Here is a 24,305-nt window from a genome sequence, read left to right on the forward strand (position 1 = left end):
AAATGGAACAATCTGTAGAACTGAAATAGACACAGGTGGGGGGATTTTAACAGAAATGGAGTCGTGTGTTATAGAGTGAGAGAGGTGATGACACCTAAACTGTGCACTAAGATTAGTGATTCAGGACAGTGAAGTTGCCTAAGCTAAGATGCAGAAGTGACTAATGTATGTGCCTAAGATTTGTGTCATGGGCCTAGAAAAAGATATTGTCATGGGGAAATGGTGCTCCAGTTGTTTCACCTGCTGCTTGACTTTGTCACCACTTGACCTTCCCAGTCTAGAGTGTGTCACTTTCTCTGTCTGTCTAACTGATTTGAACCACAGCCCTCAAACAATCCGCCTGGTAAGGATCACCACGATGTTTTTAAACTCTGAACTCTTTGTAACCACATGGATGCTTCAAACCAGTATACCCAAGATAAAAACAATGAGTTTGGTTCAGGCACATCAGAGTCAGGAGTTTGACTTTCAGACAAAGCTTCCAACATGCCAGAAATTTTGGAGCATGCCTTTGGCAATTCTCCAAATACACAATGGGTTTGGAAGAAGGGTGTACAGATACTTGTCTGGCATACAGTCATAGTAATTGCATAACCCAAATGCACACACAAGTCGGTCTCTATCTTATAGAAAGGATGGGCCTTTGTTTCCATGTCCTGGAAACTTCCTTTGATTGTGGCATTTGTATCCCTAAAGTAACTGTGGAATTCCCATCAACCAAAAGAATTTCTGTTAAAAAGGGAATTTCTTCATCATTTACAAGCACTGTGTTGGCTATTTGAAAAACAGTCAGATTTTTAAAATGACATCCTTATTGCAGCGAGAGCCAAAGACAGATTAGAAGTTAAAGTAAGTCAGATGGGAATCTTTCCAAACTCTACCATTATCTGGTTAAGAAAAAGAAAAGTTTAACTTGAAAAAAAACTACTAAGTTTCATATCTCCAGTGATTCTGTATCCTAGTCACCTAAGATTTTAACATGCAGGAAATGTTCATATTTTTTACATCAAAGTAAGTTCAAAAATGTGTGTTGGCAAGAAAAAAGGCACCTGGAAAAGGAGACACTTGAAGAGTCCCAGAAATTAATATATGACTATGTGTTGACATGTTATGAAGGTGTTGGTAGCAACTCCACAGTTAAGATTGTGTTAAAATTTGCACTTATAGCAGGACTTAAATCCCTCTGTTTCACGCTCGACTGTTTGAATTTAGCCTCCAGATTAGGCACAGTATCTTTTTGGAGGACAACTGAATTTTCTATGTATTATTGTGCTTGAAATATCAGCTAACTTTTTCAGAGGAAACATTTAAGAATGCTTTCTTTTTGAAATTTTGCCTGGTTTCTCTCACATTTCTTTGGGTTTTTTCTTGAAAAGCAGCCACAGGCCCAACAAACTATATGCACACAAACTGTTTTTGAACTTACAAAGGTTGTTCTTGAACTTTAGAAATTAAATACATTCCCCTTTTTCCTCACAACCAACTTTACCCCCAAGAAAACAAAACAGCTCTGATCCATCTGCTATGTCTATTCTTAACAAAAAAAGTGAGAATTTTCAAAAACTTTCTTTTCCATTTTTATCAATATTTTCTGACAAAGTGTAGAGAAAATGGGTTGGGGGGAGTTCATGAAGAATGTTATTCTTATTGATAATATTCTACCTGCACTATCTCTGACTTCTCAGCTGTGCTCTGCACACACTGGAGAGTGAGGGAGGCAGGCTGGGCATTGGAAGATATTAGGATGATCTCTAGGGGAGATTGTAAGCAGATGAGCAGTGATGTGGAAGGGGGCAAGCAGAGTGAACAGAGACATGAGGAGTAAAGCAGGGCTTTAGAGAGATGATGTTAGCTGGGATTTGTGGGGGAGTGAAGGGGGAGGACTTTGGTGCAAGGGACCTGATGGAGGATGGGCAGTAGTTATACATAGGGTCTGCAGTGGAAAGAGGGAGCCCCACATCTCTGCATTTGAGGCTTTGGCTCTTTGAGGGCTCCCCCAGCACCTCACCTCTCCAGTGTCATGGGTGCTCTTAAGCACTGATGCCTAGTTCAGAAAAGATGGTAGATAATAGTTGTTTTCCATATTTTATTGCAAGTTCCAAACACTAGATTCTAAACTGTCTTATTCTGGGCAGCTGTGTGCTGTCAGCAGCCTGAGATTCCAGAGAGGATCCTTGATCTCTCCTGGAGATTTGCCTACCCCTGATTTTGTTATTTGTGTTAATAACTGACTGTGGAGTGTTAGTTGTCTACATAAGACCTATTTGGGACTATTCAGTGGGACATAAAGTTACAAATTGCAGCGTATTTGTAGGATCCAGGCCTTAGATTGTAAGATCATTAGGGCAGGGACTGCATCTGCTATGTGTTGTGTAGTCTGACTACATAGTCAGTGCTTAGCAAATAATACTATTTGGTACAGGTAGGTTCCATTTACCCAAGTGAGTGGGATTCTATAATTAGACTGTAAGCTCTTGACTTCAGGGATTGTCTTTTTCTTATGTGTTTCTACAGCACGTAGCACAATAGGACCCAGATGGGGGGTTGTAGATTCTACTGCAATACAAATAAACAATAATAATGAAATAAAGAGGTGATTCATAATTAATGTGTTCATTTAATTCTGTAAAGGAGAATAATTTTTCTCAGCACTGTGCCCAGTCATTTGTCCTGAGAGCTTTCATCTCTATTACGTATTCTGCTTTGTGGTATAATTTCATCCTAGTTGGGTATGATTGGAGTTAAGGATATTTAAGTGTTTATTGATGCTATTATTAAAATTTAAAGTTTAAAGGAAAATCCTGTTAGCTAGGTCTTAGTGTTTGTAGATCATCATAAATGGGAGGGGAAATGGTCTAGTGTGAACACGGTAGAAACCATGCCCCACCTTCTTTGTGTGTGTTGTAGTTTACTCCTTCCTACCCCTGCACCCAGCCAGCAGTCGCCACTCACCAGGCACCTAGCTCTGGAGGCAGAGCAGGGAGCAGCAGCTGCTGGCCAAGCAACCAGCTCTGAAGGGAGTGCTGTTGCTAGCAGCAGCGGAGAAGTAAGGGTGGCATGATATGGTACTGCCACCCTTACTTCTGTGCTGCTGCTGGCAGAGGCGCTGCCTTCAGAGCTGGGTGCCTGGCCAGCAGCTCTCGCTCGCCGGCCACCCAACTCTAAATGTGTACAGTAAAGTTTTTTTTTCCCCTAAAGCTTCTCACGCCCCACTCCCCAGAATACATCCCACTTGCTCCCCAGTTTGAGAACCTCTGGGGTAGAGGACTGGAAGTCAGGAAACCTGGATTCTGTTCTTGGCTTTCCCACTGACCTGCTGTGTGATCTTTGGCAAATCCCTTCACCTCTCTGTGCCTTTGTTTCACCTCCTGCCATATGTCTATTTAGAATGTAAACCCTTCGGGGCAGAGGCTGTCTCTCTCTGTGTGTTGGTTCAGTACCTGGTGCAATGGGGCTGTAATCTTAGTTGGGGCTTGGGTGTGTCACACTAATATAGATAACATTAATATTAAATATGCACAGCTTTCAACAAACAAATACATAATGGCAAGGTCCCTGCTCTGAAGTGCTTGTAGTATAAATATTTTACTTTTTTTTAACTTTCAAAAACAAGCACACATGGATACACCTCTACCCCGATATAACGCGACCCGATATAACACAAATTCGGATATAACACGGTAAAGCAGTGCTCCAGGGGGACGGGGCTGCGTGCTCTGGTGGATCAAAGCAAGTTCAATATAACCCAGTTTCACCTATAACAGGGTAAGATTTTTTGGCTCCTGAGAACAGCCAGGAGTAGAGGTGTAAATGAAAAAATTAGAAAAACCTGAAATAATTTGACATTTTTAGATCCACATCCTGCCAACTGGCTTTTACTTGGGCACAGGGGTCTGCCTACATTAGGTGAGTCACAGGATCGTGGCCTGAGTCAGCTTTTTATAAATGTTTCCAAGGTAGAAAGCCTCTGGATTCTCTTTCTATTGGCAATCACCTAGATAGTCAATGTAATCCCAGGTTGCCCAGGTCGTAAAGCCACACAGCCTGGTGTGTCTGGCAGTGTCTGCTCTGGATGGGAATAGCATTGAGAGCTACAAGTCTGAACTGCGAATGTTTGTTGGGCTGATCAGGGTAGGAGCCAAGGACTGAAGTAACAAGGGGCTGGAGCTCGCTGCCTTTGCAGAGATGGGAATGGAAGATAGGGAGGGTGTAAGCAACAAGATATCAGCTCCAGTGACTGAATCTGTTTTGTTTTTTTTTAATTTCCCGTCTAAAGAAAAAAAAGTCTTAAATATTTAACAGTGAAAACAATACATGAAAGAGGGCGGGGTGGAGTTAGAGCCAAAGCTTGGCACTGGTGGGTGTTTGGCTCTGAGAGAAGCGAGAGTGGCTCAGATTTGCATAAATTGCATAGTGAGGGTCAGAAAGTGGAATCAGAATTGTGCTTTCATTGCCGTGGCATGAATGGAAGCACATAATTGACATTCTTCTCCTTCTGATCAGATGTCTCCTCCAGGGGAGCTCACCACCCAGTACATTGTCTCTCATCCATTCAGGGCCAGCCTTGGACAGGGCTTTTGTGTTCAAATTATTATTTTTCTATTATGTGATTTCTTCTATCACCTGGGAAAAACCCTGGCATGGCCCGTTCCCCTACTCTGTGCCCCTACCCTTTGTGTCACACAACAAAAGATCACATTGTATTGAATATAGCTGCTGTTTCCCACCTTTCTAAATGTCTGGATCCTCATGCAGCTGAACATACATTACGGGTAACAGCAGTGGTGCTTTCCATTGTGTGTATCCTCATGATCAACTGGGTAAGGCTTTCCTGAGAGATGCACAGGGAAACTCCGAGCTGAGACAAGCTTAGCACAGCTACTGACTCAGCCAAGGCACAGTTTCCTTTTGGCTCACCTGAGAGAATTGCTTCTTGTGCATCACAAGGTTCACAGTTCAAGTGTGATTAGGACATGCCCATAGACTCCAATTCAGAAAGCTTAACATTTAACCATGTACTTAAATCCTAATGGGACGTAAGTGCTTGCTTATAGGTAAGCACGTACTGAAGTGCTTTGCTGAATCAGGGCCGTAGCCAGTCCAGATAGGAATATTCCTAAGGACCGGTCTACATAGGGTGATCAGATGTCCTGATTTTATAGGGATAGTCCCAATATTTGGGGCTTTTTCTTATATAGGCTCCTATCACCCCCCACCCCGTCCCGATTTTTCACACTTGCTGTCTGGTCAGCCTAAGTGTACACTACGTATTTACATTGGTGCAGCTGCGCCACTGTAGTGCATCGGGGAGGAAGTAAGCAGAGCTGGTGGGCATGGCACAGAGCCAAAACTTGTGTCGAAGGGGGAACAAAGCGGAGGCCGGGACTAGGAGCCAGAGGGACTCCATGCACTGGGTCACAGAGCCACTCAGTGGCCCAACCACCTGTCTACCACTCCTACAGGTCTGGGTGCATGTCTGCCAATGGGAAGGCAGTACCTACGGCTGGGTGCTGTAATGGCAGAGCACCTTCCCTGCTGGCAGATGTGGGTGGCTGGGCCAAATTTGTGTGGCATTGCAACCTGGCACACAGGGTCCTGCTGCTTCTAGTCTCTGCCTATGCTTTGCTCCGCTCCCCCATAGACACAGGCTTCGCAGAGCCAAGGACTGGGAGCAGGAGCCCATGCGCCAGGTTACAGTGCCTGTGAAATTTAGTCCGGGTGCCCCTCCATCATGCCAGTAGGGAAGGGCTCTGCTGTTACACCACTCAGCCCTGGTTACTGCCTGTCCACTGGCAGAGATGTGCCACAACCTGCCCATGGTTGGCCACAATCAGATATGCAGTAACATATTATTATATGTAACATAAATTATTTGCTATTGATGTCAGACCTTTGGTCATTGCTTGTCCACCATAAGTTGGGGCCTACCCAAATTTCCACTCCTAGCTATGCCACAGGCCACCAGGCAATAGGCTTGCATCCTTTCAGTTCTGGATCTCAGATTTTCCTCCAACCCCGACCTTCAGCCACGTGGGGCCTATTACCAACCACAATACTTTCTCCCCATTTAATAAGGGGTGTGCATTGTCTCACTCTATATATCCAGCCACTGGAATTGCATCAGAACCCTTTGCGGTTCCTGATCCCCTCAGATAACAAGTGTATTGCACCTACAGTGCAACTGAACTATGCTTTGCCATGTGGGAACGGCCAGGGGGAATCTGTGGCCACTAATGCTGAGCCCATCATTCACTGTATCTATAGAGGCTTACTTAACTCTGTGGCCCCCTGAAGATCAGTGATGATTTTCATAATCACAGGAGTTGCTTTGAACTTCCAGAGTCTTGGTCTTTCCATAACACTCCCTCTCCCCCCTACACACACTGTAAGTTGCTGGAGAGATCTCTCATTTCCAAGGCATAGGGAAAAATCAGAATGATGTTTATGAAGTATAAACCAGGTGAATTTTGATTTTCCCCTCTGGCTCTAGAGGGGAGCAGCTGGTGGAGAGTGGATAAAAAATGCTTTATCTGCTGTATTTTGGTTACCAGGAGTTGAGTGATAGGTTTAATAATTGATAGAGCAATTCAGCAGTGGTCCATAATCCTGAAAGAAGCCCTTGCTCCCCTCCCTCCGAGACTGACAGGCTGCTCTCAGTGGCTTTGCCTGCAAAATTTCAGTCCCTGGTTTCAGTAAACAACATGACAAGGGGAGGGTGGGGGGCAGCAACTGTTCTGAACCTTTTGTCTTGTTTCTGTGAGCAGCTGTGCTGTTTTCTCCAGCTCAAAGCTTCCACTGTTTGTTTGCGTGCTCTTTCTCCATCTCTTGTTTGAAGTGAGCGGGAGGTTTCTTTTCGGACCCTGTCTCTATTAAAGGCAATTCCCACTGGTGTATGCATGGATGTAGGTCTCCCTGTAAAACCCCTTATGGAGATGTGCAACACTGGCCCAAAACAGGACTTATACCCCTGCAGCTTGCTTGGATAAGTTACAGGATTAACCAGTGCCAATTTCCTTAATGTGAAGAGGCCCTCTTTTAACTCTGGTTCAGCTGTTTTCAGACCGTGAGGATCCCAGTGTAGGTCATATTTTCAGTCAGCTCCTGACTTGTGTGTCCACTTGTGGTGCTTGTAAATGACTGCACCTGCAAAAGTGGATGTGCATAATCTGCACTTGCGCAGCCCACTGCTTTAGTAGCACATCTATGGTTCTACTTGTACATACATTTTTCTGCATGCATAGGATGATGTACACCCGCGTTATGTGTTTAGGGATTAATATTTCCTAGCCATATGTGTTAAGAGGATGAAAGAATGGGGGTTGCGGGAGGGGTGGGGGGTGAGAGAGTTTGGAGGGAGAAGACATCGAGGAGGAGGTAGAGAACATAATACAGGAAAAGAGAGAGAGAGAGAGAAAGTGAGGGAAGGAGGTAGAAGAAGAAAGATAAGTTAACAAAGAAACAATTACTGAAGACCAACAGGAAAAGAGTTGTCATGCTCTTTTATAAGGAAAGGAAAATAAAAAAAGTGGAGTGAAGCCAAGTAGGGAAAATGAGTACAAACAAAGGCATAATAAAGGCATAATAGTAAGTTACACTTTTTCACATGTATTATGTAGATATTGGATTGACAATATGTCATAAGTAAGCACAATATGCAATAGACAATACTCGGCTGTTTCATTCCATTTAATTGCAGAGGGCTGTGCCTTTGGGGATGAGGCAAGGCAGGTATTTTTCAGCCTTACCTATCAGCATGTTGCTAGGTCATTAATAGTCAGTCTCAGATGAAAGTTGTTTTAGTCCCTGATTCTGAGATGTATTTGTTGTTAAATACCCTATAGTAACTACAAGTTCTTAAGATAGATATAACTGTGCATGCACTTGGTAAATACACAGTAAGATCTGCCCCACCCTTCCCTCCAGCACTCCCAGTTGCATGCTACTTAGCACAGAAATATAGGGATTGCTGTAACTTTGTCATTGGCGAGTATACATGTTCTGCCCATTATATTTATGTCCTGTAACATAAACCCTTACCGAATGCTGAGCTGATACAACAGTGGTCCCCAACGCAGTGCCCGTGAGCGCCATGGCATCTGTGTGCGCCCGCTTACTGTCCGGCGGATGAGCATCCACCAAAATGTCGCCGAGAAGCAGTGTCATCCAGAGGTGTCACAGCTGAAATGCCACTGATTTTTGGCGGCAGCGTCTCTGGATGGCGCTGCTTCTCGGCAGCATTTCGGCAGCAACGCCTATTGACGTTACCGCTTCTCGGCGGCATTTTGGCGGATGCTTGTCCACCGGCCATGGTCCTCAGTGGCTTGTCATCCAGTACCCGCCAGATGAAAAAGTTTGGGGACCACTGTGATATAACCTTCATTCCTCTTAGTTCATACAGAGTTTGGAGAGCTGAATGTCTGCCTTTTTGGGGGAGGGAGGGAATGTCCTGGAAACTAATCTTGTGGGATTCATCATGATGATAGGTGTGTGCATACTATTATGAGTGCTCTCTAGCGATGGATATGACGACAATACTGTGTAATTGCTGGGCTACACCCAGAATCCTTAGCAGGAAGTTGGGTGTGTCTGTATTTGAAGAGTGAAAAATAAAACGTGGCGGATTGTTACTGGTGTCCATCAGAGGCTCTGTCCTCTGTTACAAGCATAAACAAATTAAACATTTTAATGGGTGCCCAATACACTATGTATCTGATAGAATTGGTGGCATCCCTTTGTTGTGTCCTTCCCTGCCACTTCACTGTCCCCTGGCCCGGCTGAAAGCTGTCTATGACTATTGATCATTATAAAAATGCAACATTTTTCTGGCCTAGTGCTTGTGGTAATGCTTTGTTGTGCTGTGTGAGAGACTCTGGTCCATAGCAGATCTCTTGTGACTGGAGCTGGGCAACTACAGGGATAGGGTGCTAACTAGAGCTGGGCACTAATACTGTTTTTTGGTGAAAAATGTCGATTCAGTGGCACTGAATTCATATTGGTTTTGTCAGATTGTTTCACCTAAACAAAACAAAAAAAATCCCTGAAAAAAATCACTCTTTTGTTTTGATGTTTTCAACATGAAACATTTTAATTTTTAATTAAAAATTTCTTTGAATTTTAGTAAAAAAAAACCCCAAACACTTCAGAAACGTTAAATGCTTAAAACTGAAATGAAATGTTTCGTTCAACTTGCATGCTATTTTTTTTTAAACGTTCATTACAAATTGAAAAAAATCCATTATTCACCTAGCTGGTGTTAAGCCTGTTAGGTCTTGAGGAATTTCTGCTTTTTTATAGGAATTCTTCTGGCTGGGTAAGAAGCTGCTTAGACAGACTCTGAAGCCAGCCCTCCAGTGCTCACTTCAGTAAGTCCATATCTTGAGAGGGGGCATTTTGCCAGTTAAATGGTTATTCCTCAGACTCTGCAGCTTCCACTCCAAACTACAGTTCACTTTGCTGTGACCTGAAAAATCTCACGGTGGAAGCTTGGACAAAGAAACAGAGTTATCTGGCTAGTAAATAATTAAAACAATTGCCAGCTCACCGAAGAGAATGTTTTACTGCCTTTGATGTGCAGGCTGTGAATAGCTGCTGTGTTTCATAGTTTGCCTTTTCTAGAGGACACTGAAAGATATGAGATGCACAGCCCTGGATACTGAAATCCTTTATTCATCTACAGAATGGGAAACATCAGTGAAAATTTCCCCTTGCTTCCCACAGCCTTCTGGTAGAATGGCCCCCATTGGGGGTGAGAGGGTAGCATAGTCTAGTGAGGGTGCCAGTCAGTGCCAAGGGTGTGGTGATGGTTTTTTGTGATGTGGGTAGTTGTCTGCTAGGAATTGGACTGAGACAACCAATTTCGTGTTTATGTAGGCCACCAAGAGTGGTAAATAATGTCCACCGGGTTTGGCAAGTGTGGGCTGAGCTGTGTGATGGGTTGTTAGTAAGTTCCACCTTCAGTTCTATCTATTGGCTGGTAATTTTGCACATTATCATGCCTATGTATTATGACCCCCACCACCTCTTGCCCAGATCTGGTATAAAGGTGTATGGGACCTAAACAGCACCCACCTTTCAAAGCGGGCGTCCCAGGCAGACAAGAATGACTCTCTGAGTCTTCTGATGCCCCGCCCCCCAAGGTCAATTTCACTTTCCGGGTAACAGAGCAGTAAATATATCAGCATGTTCCTCTGTACACAGACTTCCCTGGAAGAACCCTCACTGGTATCCCCTGCCCTGAGGAGCCAGCTCCCCTGCCCAGCCCTGCATTAGGGACATATTTACTGAGACTTGCAACATCGGCTCCATCTGTCCCCTTCCCCCCCTCCCACTTTGGATCTGCCTTGTGTCAATCTGAAGGGCACCCTAGGGTGCAGGAGGCGCTGCCCCAGACCAGAGGGGATATTCCTGACATGAAGTGGGAGGAAGAGGAGGGACATACCATACGTGTGTGGAACAATGTCGGGGATAATACAGGTGGCCTGGAATCTAGACACAGGATGGGGATGGAGGTCAGGACATGGGGGACAGATGGGGTGGGGTCCAGGATGCAGTGGGGGACAAATAGGATGGCAGGGACTACATGCAGGGTAGGTGGTTGTGCGGGAGGCTAGGAGGATGAAACAGATTACAGGGCAGATGGGGTGAGGGGATGGGCTACAGAGACAGGTGGGGCAGGACGCTAGAGAAGGGAGCTGATGGCATGGGGACAGGATCCTGCTGGGTAGGAAGACTGGAGAATGGGCAGGCCCTTGGGAGCCGAGGGGCAGATGTGGGCGCAGGACCCTGGGTGGCAGATGGGCTAGGACACAGAGGGGTGAAGCAGAGTTGCGGGGTTAGGACACAGTAGGAAATGGAGGGCAGGCGGATGGGTGTAGGATTCAGGGGGCAGGGCAGGACCCCAGGGGCAGCTGAGATGGGAGAGGACATGGCGAGATGGGAGCAGAGGTGGCCACTGCACGTCCTAGTCCCTGCCATCCCATTTGTTCCTCTGGTTCCCACCTGCCCTGGGGAACCACTTCTGCTCGAGCTGGTCCAGGGAGAGACCGCTGTGGGCCCCTCCCAGGCTGGACTTGATCCATGCAGTGACCTCTATGGGTGTGTTAATGATGATGTCCCGTTGCAGAGAGGACTAAATCAAAGCTTGTTAAGAAACCATTAATACAAGTCAGGGTGCACATAGTTAGTCCACACTGCAGCAAGCTCGGGGGATAGAGCACATCCCAGCTTCCTGCAAATCTGCTGCCCTAGCCAGCTGCCGAGCTTGTCTATGCCTAAAGCATCTCTGTGCATAATGTGCTTGAAAAGGTACCACACGTGACACATACAAGTGTGGTCACCCTTCTTCAGGTCCCTGTTAACTCCACCACTGATCTGAGGGTGGGCACCCTACAGGCCAGTTTTAAAATTCAGAAGGAGTCCAGCTGTCAAAATCCGACTCTGTGGAAACAAAACTCTTTGGCGGTCGCTTTCGACGTCCTGTGATAGGTGGATGAAAAAGCCAGCGAACGAGACTGGTAATTAATTTTCCTGACAGAAACACCAGACAATGAAATTACCCTGCTGCAGAGCAGGGTCACTGAAGTAAATATTCTGCCAGAGGCAGGCCTAAAAGCTGCCACGTGACCCTATGCTGGAGCGAGCAAACAAAAGAAGCCGCATTTCCTCATTTGGAAAATTGTGGGCATCACAAGCAGGTTTAGGATGCTGGCATCCCTGTTGAGTGAACAGAGAGAGTGCTGAGTTCCCATGCCAGCTAAAACCGCTGTCTAGTTCAGCTCCAAGAGAAGGGAGGGAATGGAAGGAGGCAGCACTGAGTTCCCACTAACATTACAGACACTTTAATGCAGCTCACCTGGTGCAGTAATTAAGTTGGGAAGAGGGGTGAGAGCACCAAGAGGTGGGGGCAGGGCTGGCTGCTGTTATTTCAGAGGCTTAAACCCTCTTTTGACCTCCTCCAGATTGGCTGCAGAAGGCTTTTACTTTCTATCCCCTAGTCACGCTACTCAGATTTTGTGTCCTTTAAACCCGGTTCATTCCTGTGGGTAGGGAGCGGGAGGGAGGTGTCATGCTGGAAAGATGTTTGAGGAGGTGTGTGGAAGAGGAGGGCAGGGAGTGTTTTTTCCAACATAGCTAATGACTAATGCTGGAGCCACAGACTGTACTGCAGCAGGGCTTTAAATACACAGTCGTGCATTGCCAGGGCAGAGATTATAAACTTGGGACATTCCTGCACATGATGGGGTGTCCAGTGAGCTCACCCTGCTACCTCACTAGCTCCTGAATCTCTCCTTTCTTACCGGCCCTGAGCTCTACTGCCTGTTCCTGAAGAGTGGGATGCTATTGGCAATAAAAGCTTGAAGCTAGTTTTGGTTTGCTTATCCGAAATACAAAGTTTGCTTTTCTCTCTTTTTCCCTTCCCCCCGCTCCTGGCCCCTTAGGTCCTGGGACAGAAAACTGTGAGTCACCCAGACCAGGTTTTGTGCTTTTAGACAGGGGTAGTAGGGAGAGGTGGGAGGGCATGGAGGGGATTAGGGCTGGAGTGTGTGGAGAGGGGAGTGGGAGGGTGGAGTGGGGGAGGAGTAGGGATGGATGTGGAAGGTGCATTTGTATAATCCTGAAAATGAGGAGCTCCAATTAACCTCACTGCACAGATGGCTTCAGAAACTCTGCTGGCTGCTTTTGGTGTGTGATTTGCTACCCGTTATCTTCTACTTGTCTCTGCTGGAACTTCCTGTGGTATTGAAGAACCTTCCCCTTCTCCTTACAAACTCCTGACCTTGGGAGGAGGTTGAAATACTCTGTCAGCAGAGGTTCTAGGTCCTCATTGCCTTAGGCAGGCTGGGAGATACTTCTCCTCACAATGTTTTCCAGCACTGGCAAGCCTAGAGCAGCAGTCACTGCTTAGGAAGTCAGGGAATCACAGTCCTGTTGGAGCGCAGCATCCACCGCGCACACAGCAGATACCACATGAACCTTACACTGCTGCACTAGCCTGCACGAGGTCCCCCTGCAACACTGGTTCAACACAACCTCAGCCAGACTTACTTTGAGCAGATTGAATTAACTCTGTGCTTAAAATGGCTGGTAGTAGCATGACCAGACAGCACATGTGAAAAATTGGGACAGAGGATGGGGGATAATAGGAGCCTATATTAAAAAAAAAAAAAAAGTCCCAAATATCGAGACTGTCCCTATAAAATCAGGACATCTGGTCACCCTACATGGTAGAGCCATCCGTGCAAGGGCTCCTAATGTTGCTAGATCCTGGTGCAGCTGACATGATGCTTAAGATATGACAAACTTTTCCTTCCTTTGGAATAAAATTATGCCACTCTTTGAGTATCTGAACCAAATTTTAATGATCTAAGAATAGAAGGATAAACAAAGGGGTGACTCACGGTCTCATACTAGAACCAGAATTTATTACATATATTTATTCATCATCTGAAAAAATAGGGAACCGTGGGGTGCTAAACTTTGCACATGCCACAGAATTATGCAGATGAGTCAAGACTACCAAAAACAGTGAAGAACTTCTCAGGCACCTAACCAGGGAATAGGCAGAATGGTGGCAGATGAAATTCAGTGTTAACAAATATAAGGTAGTGCACACTGAAAGGGGAAAAAAATGGAACTACTCCTAGATAATGTTGAGTTTTAAATTAATTGTCACTGGGGGGGAAGGATAGCTCAGTGGTTTGAGCATTGCCCTGCTAAACCCAGGGTTGTGAGTTCAATCCCTGAGGGGGTCATTTAGGGAACTGGGGTAAAAGTCTGTGGATTGGTCCTGCTTTGAGTAAGGGGTTGGACTAGATGACCTGCTGAGGTCCCTTCCAACCTTGATATTCTAACCACTCAGAAGAAAGACCTGTGTGGTGGTATACAGGCTAAACATCTGCTGAAATGCACAGTGTCAGTCCAAAAGCAAACAAAATGCTGGAATCAGAAAGAAATGGAATGTAAAATAATTTTGCAACTGTTACAATACCATTATGTGACTTGATAGTACACCCCCACTTTGAGTACTACATTCACTTCTGATCACCCCATCTCTAAAAAGTTATAGCAAAAATAGAAGGAATTTAGAGTCGGGCACAAAACATGATTGGATGCATGGAAGGACATTCTCATGATGGAAACTGAAAAAGACTGGAACTGTTTAGTTGAGAGAGACCCACAAATAAGAGGGAAATGGGAGAGGTATAAAAATAATGAATGGCATAGGAGAAGATGAAACCAGTGCTCCCTTTTAACCTTTTGCCCAATATAGTAACAAGGGGACATGACGTGAAAGGCAACAAACTTATCCTATAAAACCAAATACACTTTCACACAACACATAGCCTATGAAACTCATTGCCACAGTTTATCATTGAGGTCAATGGCTTAGTAAGAATTAAAAAAATGATTATGCCCCTATAGATGGATAAGAAGAGTATCCCTTGTTAGATTAAATTATTTACAAATTCATAAAGCAAACATATGCCCATACTTCAAGACATAAACCAACATCTAACAGACAACGGTTAGGGAAAAATTTCTATGGGCAAGTTATTCTTTTACAAGGTTTCTGGCCCCCTCCTCTGAAGTACTTGACCAGATGGACCAAGACCTGATCCAGTTTGGCAATTCCTATGCTCCCAAAAATAGATATGAATTTTAGCCCTGTAAAACACAAAGGAGGTATCCAATGGCAGATAATCTGGAAGCACATGTGGAAGCTTATTCTTTGGGGAAACGGAGGACTGCAGTGTCCAGGGATGTCATTCTATGGTCGAGATGAGGAAGTTGTTGTGGGTAGTGGAAGGGTGATACCTGTGTATGGCAGCAGTGGAGATGATTTTTCATGGGTGGAAAGGCTTCTGGAAAACATTCTATCTCCTCCCTGACACAGGGAGTTAGTGGATGGGATTTCAAGTTCAGACAGTGCAAGATTGAACTCTCATTAGTGACCAGGGAGGCTTCATTCATAACATGCAGGCAGACAGGGAGAGGCAGATGGCTTTGAATCCAGGATTTACATAGTAATGAGATTCAGGTCATCCTAGCTGTCTTCTTTCTCTGTCTGCATTTTCATCTGGGTGTCATCCAGTGTGGAAGGAATGAAGAAGCGGATGAGGAAGGGAGGGGAATGTAGATGATAGATCTGGAAATTAACCCTTTGCCATTCTCCTGACTGGCGCTGTAATATTGGAATAAAAAGTTGGCAGTGACAGGCATGCTAATGCAAAGGAATGTTGAGTATAAAAGCTTATAGCAATCACAAAAGAAATTAGGAGCACTGATGAGGGATGATTGGGTTTTTTTAACTCAGACTTATAGTGTACTCTGTGTGGGGATGGCAGAATCAGCCCAGGCTTAAGGTGCCTTAATTTTCAGATTCTGGATTCCTGGGTTTGGAGCCAACAGTTTGTTTTTATCGCTGCAAGTCAGCCCAGTGTTGAAGAGGGTTTTGTGCTGAGATTGGGGTACGGGATCTCATTGCTGTGTCTTTGCTTGATTCTTAAATAAAGAAAACCTCCCCCATTTTCACAGCTCCTCTCTGAAGTTATGTCTCTTCATGAGTAAGCAATGGCGTTTGCTGGAAAACAATATATTTTCAACTGCAATTAGCAAGTCTGAATCTCCTGCTGCCATTGGTTGCTATCTCGATGAAAAATAACATACTTCAGGAGACAGTATAGTGGTTGGAGAAGGGGTTTGGGAGTCAGGACTCCTGGGTTCTAATTCTCAGTCTAATATGGACTGAGGCATTTGATCAGTATTGCCAACCCAAAGCATTTGAAAACCTTGACTCACACACACACACCCCCATCATGAGATTAGTTTAAAAATCATGATGCTTTAAAAATAATACATTTGGGGAACTTTATTCTTCTGACGGTGTTTGAGTTTTTAGGGGTCATGTTTTTAAGCTTTTGTCTGCAGGAAAGGGAAGTTGAGAATCTAATATAATCACCTGACTCCAGAAGCTGGGGCTTTAAGGAAACATCAAGTAGTGTGATACTCAGGATAAAATTGTGAGACTCACAATAAAAATCACAAGAGTTGACAACACTATGTCCCCATCTGTAAATGGGGATAATGATACTTACCTACTTCACAAAGGTATTGAGGCATCATAGAGGTGTTGAGTTTTCATTGTTTATAAAGTGCTTTGAAGCTCTTGGACTAAAGTTGCTAGGAAAATGAAAGTATTTTTGGGACACTAGTGCTTTGCGGAAGCATAATGTAAGTTTTTTAAATGGTCTCAATTTTACTGCTGGAGTCTGTGTTTTAAAAACGGAAGAAAAGCATTTCGCCTGTTGCATGGGTGTCTCTGCTTGTGCTGACCTGAATGGACCAAAGCTTTGAAGATAGTAGATGGCTTTTGCCCTTAATCACTTAATTAAGTTAATCATTAAATACAGTATCAAACAGCCTCAGAAGTAAGAGACTTTAGTGCCTTCTTTACATTTCCTAAGCAGAGCTAATGTTAAAATGTGCTGCGCAGAAGTCTGCTTTGCTTCAATTGGCATCTGTTGAAACAAACGTAGAGTCATGTTTGGAAAGACAGATACGGGGACCCTAAATATCCCCTTTCTCCCTTCCGTAGCTGAAAGCAGATGGAAAATGTGGCCTGTGCCTTCAACACACCCTTGAGAGCCAGGACTCCTGGGTTCTTTTCCTGGCATTGCCCATTACTCCATGTACTGTTCTACAGTACATTCATCTGTAAAATGAAAGCAACAATGCTTTTGTACCTTACAGGACTGTTGTAAAACTTAATTAGTGTATGAATATTTATAAATCACTTTGAGTTTTGTACATGGACATCCTTATGTAAAAGAGAATCAGCGTTATGCCATGACTCGGGCACCGGGCAGAGTATAGGGATACGTGGGTGCTATTCCCAGCTGCAGCACCTTGGGCGAGTCACTTCACCACTGTGCCTCAAAGTCCCATCTGTAAAATGGGGATAGTGACACTTCTCTCTTTTGTTAAGGAAATTCAAATCTGTGGATGAAAAGTGAAATATTAGAGCTCAGTATATGGTGTTATAGGAAAAAGAACAGGAGTCCTTGTGGCACCTTAGAGACTGCCAAATTTATTTCAGCGTGAGCTTTCGTGAGCTACAGCTCACTTCTTCGGATGCTGTAGCTCACGAAAGCTCATGCTGAAATAAATTTGGTAGTCTCTAAGGTGCCACAAGTACTCCTGTTCTTTTTGCTGATACAGACTAACACGACTGCTACTCTGAAACCTGGTGTTATAGGAGTGTCCTATAAAGGTGATGTCTGTATGTGTGTTAGTAGTTGGTTAACAGATTAGATGCCAGAAGACAGAACTCTGGAATATATACCATGGTTCCTGGGCTTTGTGGGACCAATATAACTTCTTGTTCTCTGCAAATAGCTTCTTGAGGGTCGCTGGTTACATTGAATTCGGAACAAATGCCTGTGTGTGTTTTACAATGGTTAATGCTTCCTTATCTGTTCTTCTGCAGAGCCCCTGAAATCATCCTTGGTTTACCATTCTGTGAAGCAATCGACATGTGGTCCCTGGGATGTGTTATTGCAGAGCTGTTCTTGGGCTGGCCTTTATACCCGGGAGCTTCAGAGTACGATCAGGTTGGTATGGATGCTGCACTTGCTTTTAACAAAAACACAGAAACTTTTTTCCTTCTTGTGTCAGAAGGGTCGGATTTTTAACGTTCTAGTCTTTGCTGGTGGAAGAGATGTGTGTTTGATTTTTAATATCCTAAGACTACTTTTGCATCCACCTGTAGTGTTCTAGGTAACCAGTAAGATACTTAGTACTGTGCCTTTAAGAACTGACTGCCTAAGTGAACTGTCAATCAAGAGTATAAGTTCCTGTTGACTAGAAAGCTCTATAGATGATCTCTAATCACTGAACAGAGCTGCCATTCTTACTCTGCTTAGCAGCAGGTATTAAATGAAGATTTATTTGTTATAATATAAGAAATTGTATGAACTCAGCTGCTTTTTATAATCCCCTAATGAGGACGTATATTAAAATCAATGAAAAGAAAGAGAATGGTCTTTGGGGCAGATCCTCAGCTGGTGTCAACTGTGATAGCTCCATTGAATTCAACTGAGTTGTGATAATTAAAGCTAACTGAAGATCAGCCCCATAGACTTTAATGTTCCTGAGCTATCTCTATAACAGGAGATGCAGCAACCTCTACAGTTCAGGTTAGATAGCAGTTTCTATTCTAACCATGTCTTTTCAGTTGCTCATTTCTTTCTGAAACTGTGGGCTTGGGCTCTGTCTGAAAGTGATCTTTCTGGGGAAAGCCTAAGGGAAAAGGAGAATGACAAACCGAAATATACTATACTTTTCCCATTATGAAAAATTCCTGAGAGTTTTCTTTTTTTAATAGTACTTCAGCCATGGCTTTAAAAGTGAAATCTGGCATGGAAATAACTCTCACTGAGATTCAGTGCCTTTAGCTGTTCCAGAGGAAATCGGTTTTGTGCCTTTGAAAATCACATACAGAGCATGAGCAGTAGACTCCCCTCCAGAGATAAACTGACAAAGTACATGGTTGAGGAAGGACTCATCACACGCATGTATGCGGTTGACTTATAGTAGTGCAAAATCTGCTCTAATCAAGTATATTGAGGGCTCTAGTGGGGCTTGTGAAATGGGCCTATGTGGATTTGTAAGGTTGGGAATGGGCTGAAGAGGGGCTATTGAAGTTTGTAAAGTGCGCAGGAGGGAGCCCTGCTCGGATGTACCTAAGGAGCTCCACAGCACGAGTGGGCACTTTGTATGGGCGAGGGCCAGCAGCGTTTTGAAGTCCTCAGGACTGCAGCTGCTGCTTATGATTTTTTTCTTTTCTTTCCGTCTTTTTTCTTTTAAAAATACCCAGTGTTTTGTCTGTGGCATTTCCTGCATTAGAAGAATATTAAGTTTTCAAAGTGAAGCAATCAAGAAGTCAGGAAATGCTGAAGTTAAGGTTTCATATGTCAACATTATGTCAGCCTTTAATTACATGCTCACATATTTTTCTCTACTAAATGAAAAAAGAATTCTCCACTCTTAGACATATATGCATAACATCCCGTGGTTCTGTGTATGCCAGCTAGGCAGAGTCCATGAAAGCCATTAACATGACAAATTCAGTAAGCTATATAAACACTGCGGATTTAGTACATGATACAGAATGCGGGTGTAAATTTGCTTCAATACATAGGCCGCTTCAGTTCACCAATATTGGCTTCATCTACTTTATTGTCTGAGCTGCTCCGAAGAAAATAAAAGAAGTACCAAATTATTGAAATGACATACCTTATAGAGACAAGAACTTACCATGAAAAGCTCTAAGTCAATAAAAACACACCATTAAAATGTGTAGGCATTCTCTTTCACCTTTAAAGTCTGAAGATAAAGGGAGAAATTCCCACAGATGTTAGAAGCTAAGGGAAGAATGTTGTATAGACTTTCAGGGTAAATGTCTTGAGACAATAATAAAGATGGAAATGCCATTAAAGTCTATGGGAATTCTCTTTCTTTCATTCCTTTTAGTATATCCTTGATAAAGCCCAACTTGACACCACCCTTTTCTCTCTTTCCTTGTTCCATTGTTTTAAATGCCTCCTGCCCTCCTGAAAGGAAGACCATCACAGATCTTCACAGGATGAACAGTGACCTCTCATCCTTCTTTTACAGATTCGCTATATTTCACAGACACAGGGCTTACCAGCAGAGTATTTGTTAAGTTCAGGGACAAAGACAACAAGATTTTTCAACAGGGATACAGACTCACCGTATCCATTGTGGAGGCTAAAGGTAGGAAGATATTTCCTTGTTTCCTTCATCTTGCAATAGTAGACTGAAAGTGTGGCGACATTCTGTTAAGTCGGAGCATGGGTCTTGTCTCTTTGCAATGCATTGAGATGCTTCCAAAAACTGAGATGCTGGGATGGGTATGAGCTGAGGTAAAACTGTTGTAACAAAATTATGCAGCTCTTGGCTGGCCAATGGCTTTGGAATTAGTGCCTGGCACTGCATTGTAGAAGCTTTAAGTCCAAAGTGAACCTTAAAATCTCTCCAATCAGGAGTTGCCCAGCCTGGGGATATTGCAGACGGGATTATTTTAGTTTAACTAAGGGCATATCTGCATTGCAAAGTAAAACCCCTGTCAGTAAGTCTCAGATAATGGGTCCACTGACCTGGGCTTGTGTTCCAGGGCTAAAAATACCAGTGTAGATGTTCCCATTTGGACTGGAGACCAGGCTCTGAAACCCGGTGAAGGGTCTCAGAACCTGGGTACACAAGTGCAAACATTTAGGCTGCTAGTTTTAGCCCTGTTGCGCAAGCCCCATGCGTCCAAATCAGCTAACTCCAGGCTCTGAGACTCACTGCCACAGGTAGTTTTTTTTGCAGTGTAGACGTACCCTTAGAGAGAGAAGTACTATCCTATCAATTTAAGGTTGTTGTTTACGTCTTCCCTATCTATGGCTGATAGTTTTAGGTGATGAAGTGATGTTTAATTTCACCTGCCCCTGGGTGGAATATGTTTTTAATACCTGTCTAGTTGAGACACACGTTTTCCTTTTAACAATTAAAATAGATAATAGTACAAAGAATGGTTACCAGTTCAGTGATAGCAACATGTTCTGCTGCTCTGTGTCTGGTGTTTTCAACACCCTCTAGCTTAGAATGATTGTGACCACCTTAGTCAGTAAAGTACTTTGGGATTCTTTAGGCATGAGAGGTGCTATATAAATGTATTCAGCTACTATTCTGGTTATTAGTTCAGGGAAGAGACAAGCGACTTTGTCCATGGTGCAGTTTTGGGAGGGGGGGTATGGGGTGTGTTGCCCCCCAAACTGCAAGCCTTGGATAGGCATGGAATTTCCTCCCCATGTGGAGCCCCATTGGCCTGACTGGAACTCCCCCCACCCCAAATATAAAAGTCAAATTTTGCCCATGGCCTTGTATAGAGGTGGGCTTTGAGGTATCCATCTGAGCTGGCATATCACCCTACATAGATGCAAGGGCAGCCCAGGTAAATGCCTTTCCCCTGTCTTGAGCAGACACCAGATGATCATGAGGCAGAGACGGGGATTAAGTCGAAGGAAGCAAGGAAGTACATTTTCAACTGTTTGGATGATATGGCACAGGTAAGAATGTTGGTGAGTAACTAGTGAGATCTCTCCTAGTGCTTCTGTGAAAAGCAAAGAAATGGGGCATGACATCATTTCTGCATATATGCTGCTTTGGGCAACCCCCTGAGAAACACCAGGTCTGCACCAATCCAGCCAACTCCCAGTTGTCATGTGTTGCATTGGATCTCTCCAGAAAAGACCGGATATATAAGTGACATAAAGCAGCATGGTTGAGTAACTAGGAGTATCACAAGTGCTAGGTTCTCTTCCTAGCTCTGCCACTAACTTTCTATGTGACCTCGGATGAGCCACTTAACTTCTCTAGGCCACAGGTTCCCTAGTCTGTAAAATAAGGAGGATGTTTACCCACTTTGTAAAGCGCTTTGCTACTTATAAAGGAAAAGTGTTTGTTATTATTATCTATTTGTTTTGTTGTTGTAATAGAGGACTTGGTATGGGGCTATTAAAGTTAATGCCAACAAAATGACCCAGGGTATTTTTGATCCAGAGTTTGTATAAGATAACTCTTGACATTTTAGCTTCATTAGCTAAAATGTAGAAAGCGAGGCTTGGGATCAGGAAAGATTTTAATATGAAGGCTTTTCCTGGCACGTGATATATAAATAGTGATGTTCCCCGTAAACTTACTGAGATCTTTTTTTGTTTGTGGTTTTTTTGTTGTTGTCATCGTTGCAGGACACATAATTAAGTAGTCTAATTGTATAGTGCTTTATGTGATACATAATGATTGTCAGAGCTTGTCTATTACCACACAGAAGCTGTTCAAAAGCTGGAAAGGGTGACTAAGATCTTCAGCAACCATTGACCCAAATGAGCTAGATACTTAACAGCCTGTGTAGAGATTTGGCTTGCACTAGCCTGATGGTGATTTGATTTGCCAGCTCAGATTTTTCCTTGTGACCTCAGCAGCTGCTCTTCCAGAGACAGAAACCTGGTGGAGTCAGGAGAGAGAAAATGATCTGCTGGAGACCTGACTATCTGCATCTCCCTTCTAACTGTTTGTTGCCCCTTCTTTTCCAGGTGAATATGACAACGGATTTAGAAGGAAGCGATATGTTGGTGGAAAAGGCAGACCGGCGGGAGTTTATAGATCTGTTAAAGAAGATGTTGACTATAGATGCGGATAAGAGGATAACTCCGATTGAAACTCTGAACCACCCCTTTGTCACCATGACGCACTTGCTTGATTTCCCCCATAGCACACAGTACGCTTCCTTCTCTCTGCCTTGGGCTGGGTTTTCAGAGAGAAAAAGCAGAACAAGAGGGTGGGAGGGGAAAGTGGGCTGTAGGATGGATATTTGGGTTGATAAAAGGTCCTAGCAACAGTATTTTAAAGGAACACCATTAAGGAGTTTAGGCCCAGAGATTTAATTGTTTAAAAAAAACCCCAAATCTGATATGAATAAGAAATGTGTTGCTGATGCACAGCATTCAAAAGACTGCAGAAAATATTACGTTCATTGTGTAAATATTCAATAATTACACACATTCATATTAAAATACAGAAAAAATATACGTGTATGATATAGTATCAACTCAACTTATGCATGTGGCAGAGGAAGCATAGCCCAGGGGCTGGTGCTGTGGTTCTCAACATTATCCACAGTGGAATCCACCCCCTCCTCCCAGAAACCCTTTCCCATCTAGCTGGAGTCTGGTCAGGACCATTCTCTGTTTAACAGTCTGGAGAGAGGGCAGAGTGGTTGTAACCCCAACGCTTGTTTGCAGCCCCCTTGTTGAGGATTCCTGATTTAGAGCAAGAAACTGGAAACAAGAAATCTCAGTTCCATGGCCAGCTCTCTCTCACACTTGCTGTGTGACCTTGAACAAGTCACTTGAACCTCAGTTTCCACATCTGTAGAATGGAGAAATACTCCCTTGCCTGACAGGGATGTTATAAGGCATGGTTCATTAGGGCCTGATTCTCATTTATAAGAAGGCCTGAACAGCATAATACACTAGCCTGGGACTTTGGAGACCTGGGTGCAGTTCCCTGCACCATTATGGACTTTCTGTGTGACCCTGGGCAAGTCACTTAGGGCCAAATTTTTAAAGATATGTAGATGAAAATGGGTGTGCAGTGGGATTTTTAAAAGTGTCTAGCTGCCTAACTCATTGATTTCAAAGTGAGTTAGGCACCTGGTTTTGAAAATCCCAGTAGGTGCATATCTGCGTCAGCACGTACCTACAAACCTTTAATAATCTAGCCCTTAGACCAGAGATCAGCCACCTTTCAGAAGTGATGTGCCGAGTTTTCATTTATTCACTCTAATTTAAGGTTCTGCATGCCAGTAATACATTTTAACATTTTTAGAAGGTCTCTTTCTACAAGTCTATAATACATAACTAAACTATTGTTATATGTAAAGTAAATAAGGTTTTTAAAATGTTTAAGAAGCTTCATTTAAAATTAAATTAAAATGCAGAGCTCCCCAGACCGGTGGCCAGGATCCGAGCAGTGTGAGTGCCACTGAAAATCAGCTTGCATGCCACCTTCGGCATATGTGCCATAGGTTGCCTACCCCTGCCTTAGACTGTCTGAGCCTCAGCTCCTTGTCTGTGAATCGGGGATAATAGCACTGCTGTAACTCACAGGGCTGGTGTGAGAACGAATACGTTGCAAATTGTGAGGTGCTCAGACCCTGTGGACCATATCACTGCCATAGATAGATAAATAGATACTGAGGTGATGAATGCAGTATGAACACAGGATAATTGCTATAAACAGAGAGAAAATAAACGCTAGTTTCATTCAAAGCTGTTCATAAATAAGTCAGTGTTTTATGAAAATATTGAAATAATATACAAAAATCTACTTTTACATTTGCAATCACATGCTCTCATTTGCAACAGTCCTTTCTACCTGTGCAGTAACTGCTTAAAATTTTAGAGACTCAGGGCCCAGTCCATTGCCATTCAGAATCGTTCCATGGATCAGGGCCTCATTTCTGAAGTTCTTACCCTTGCCCTTCTTGGGCAAAACTCCTAACAGCTCTTATTCAGGAATAACTCAGTGGACATTTTTGTATGTTAGACCTTCAGGATCGGGTCTCTAGATGCTAAACATCCCACCAGCTCAGTGTGTAACCTCATTCTTCCTCCGCTGGAAACGCTGATTGGTCAGAACTGCAACAAGCTCTAAACAATGTGGGTTGACTGATTTTGAAG

General features: G+C 43.8%; 1 protein-coding gene across 2 annotated transcripts in view; it reads left to right on the forward strand.

The window, feature by feature from the left end:
- HIPK2 (homeodomain interacting protein kinase 2) overlaps positions 1–24,305 on the forward strand; it is a 195,432-nt gene that overhangs the window by 124,566 nt on the left and 46,561 nt on the right. For both annotated transcript variants that reach the window (XM_032781963.2, XM_032781964.2), the window contains exons 3-6: positions 17,486–17,609; positions 19,675–19,794; positions 21,045–21,131; positions 22,158–22,342. In XM_032781963.2, the coding sequence (XP_032637854.1) occupies positions 17,486–17,609; positions 19,675–19,794; positions 21,045–21,131; positions 22,158–22,342 (516 nt within the window). The remainder of the gene's footprint in view (positions 1–17,485; positions 17,610–19,674; positions 19,795–21,044; positions 21,132–22,157; positions 22,343–24,305) is intronic.

Source organism: Chelonoidis abingdonii, chromosome 1 (assembly GCF_003597395.2).
Source record: "Chelonoidis abingdonii isolate Lonesome George chromosome 1, CheloAbing_2.0, whole genome shotgun sequence".
In the NCBI taxonomy this organism is placed as follows: domain Eukaryota; kingdom Metazoa; phylum Chordata; order Testudines; family Testudinidae; genus Chelonoidis; species Chelonoidis abingdonii.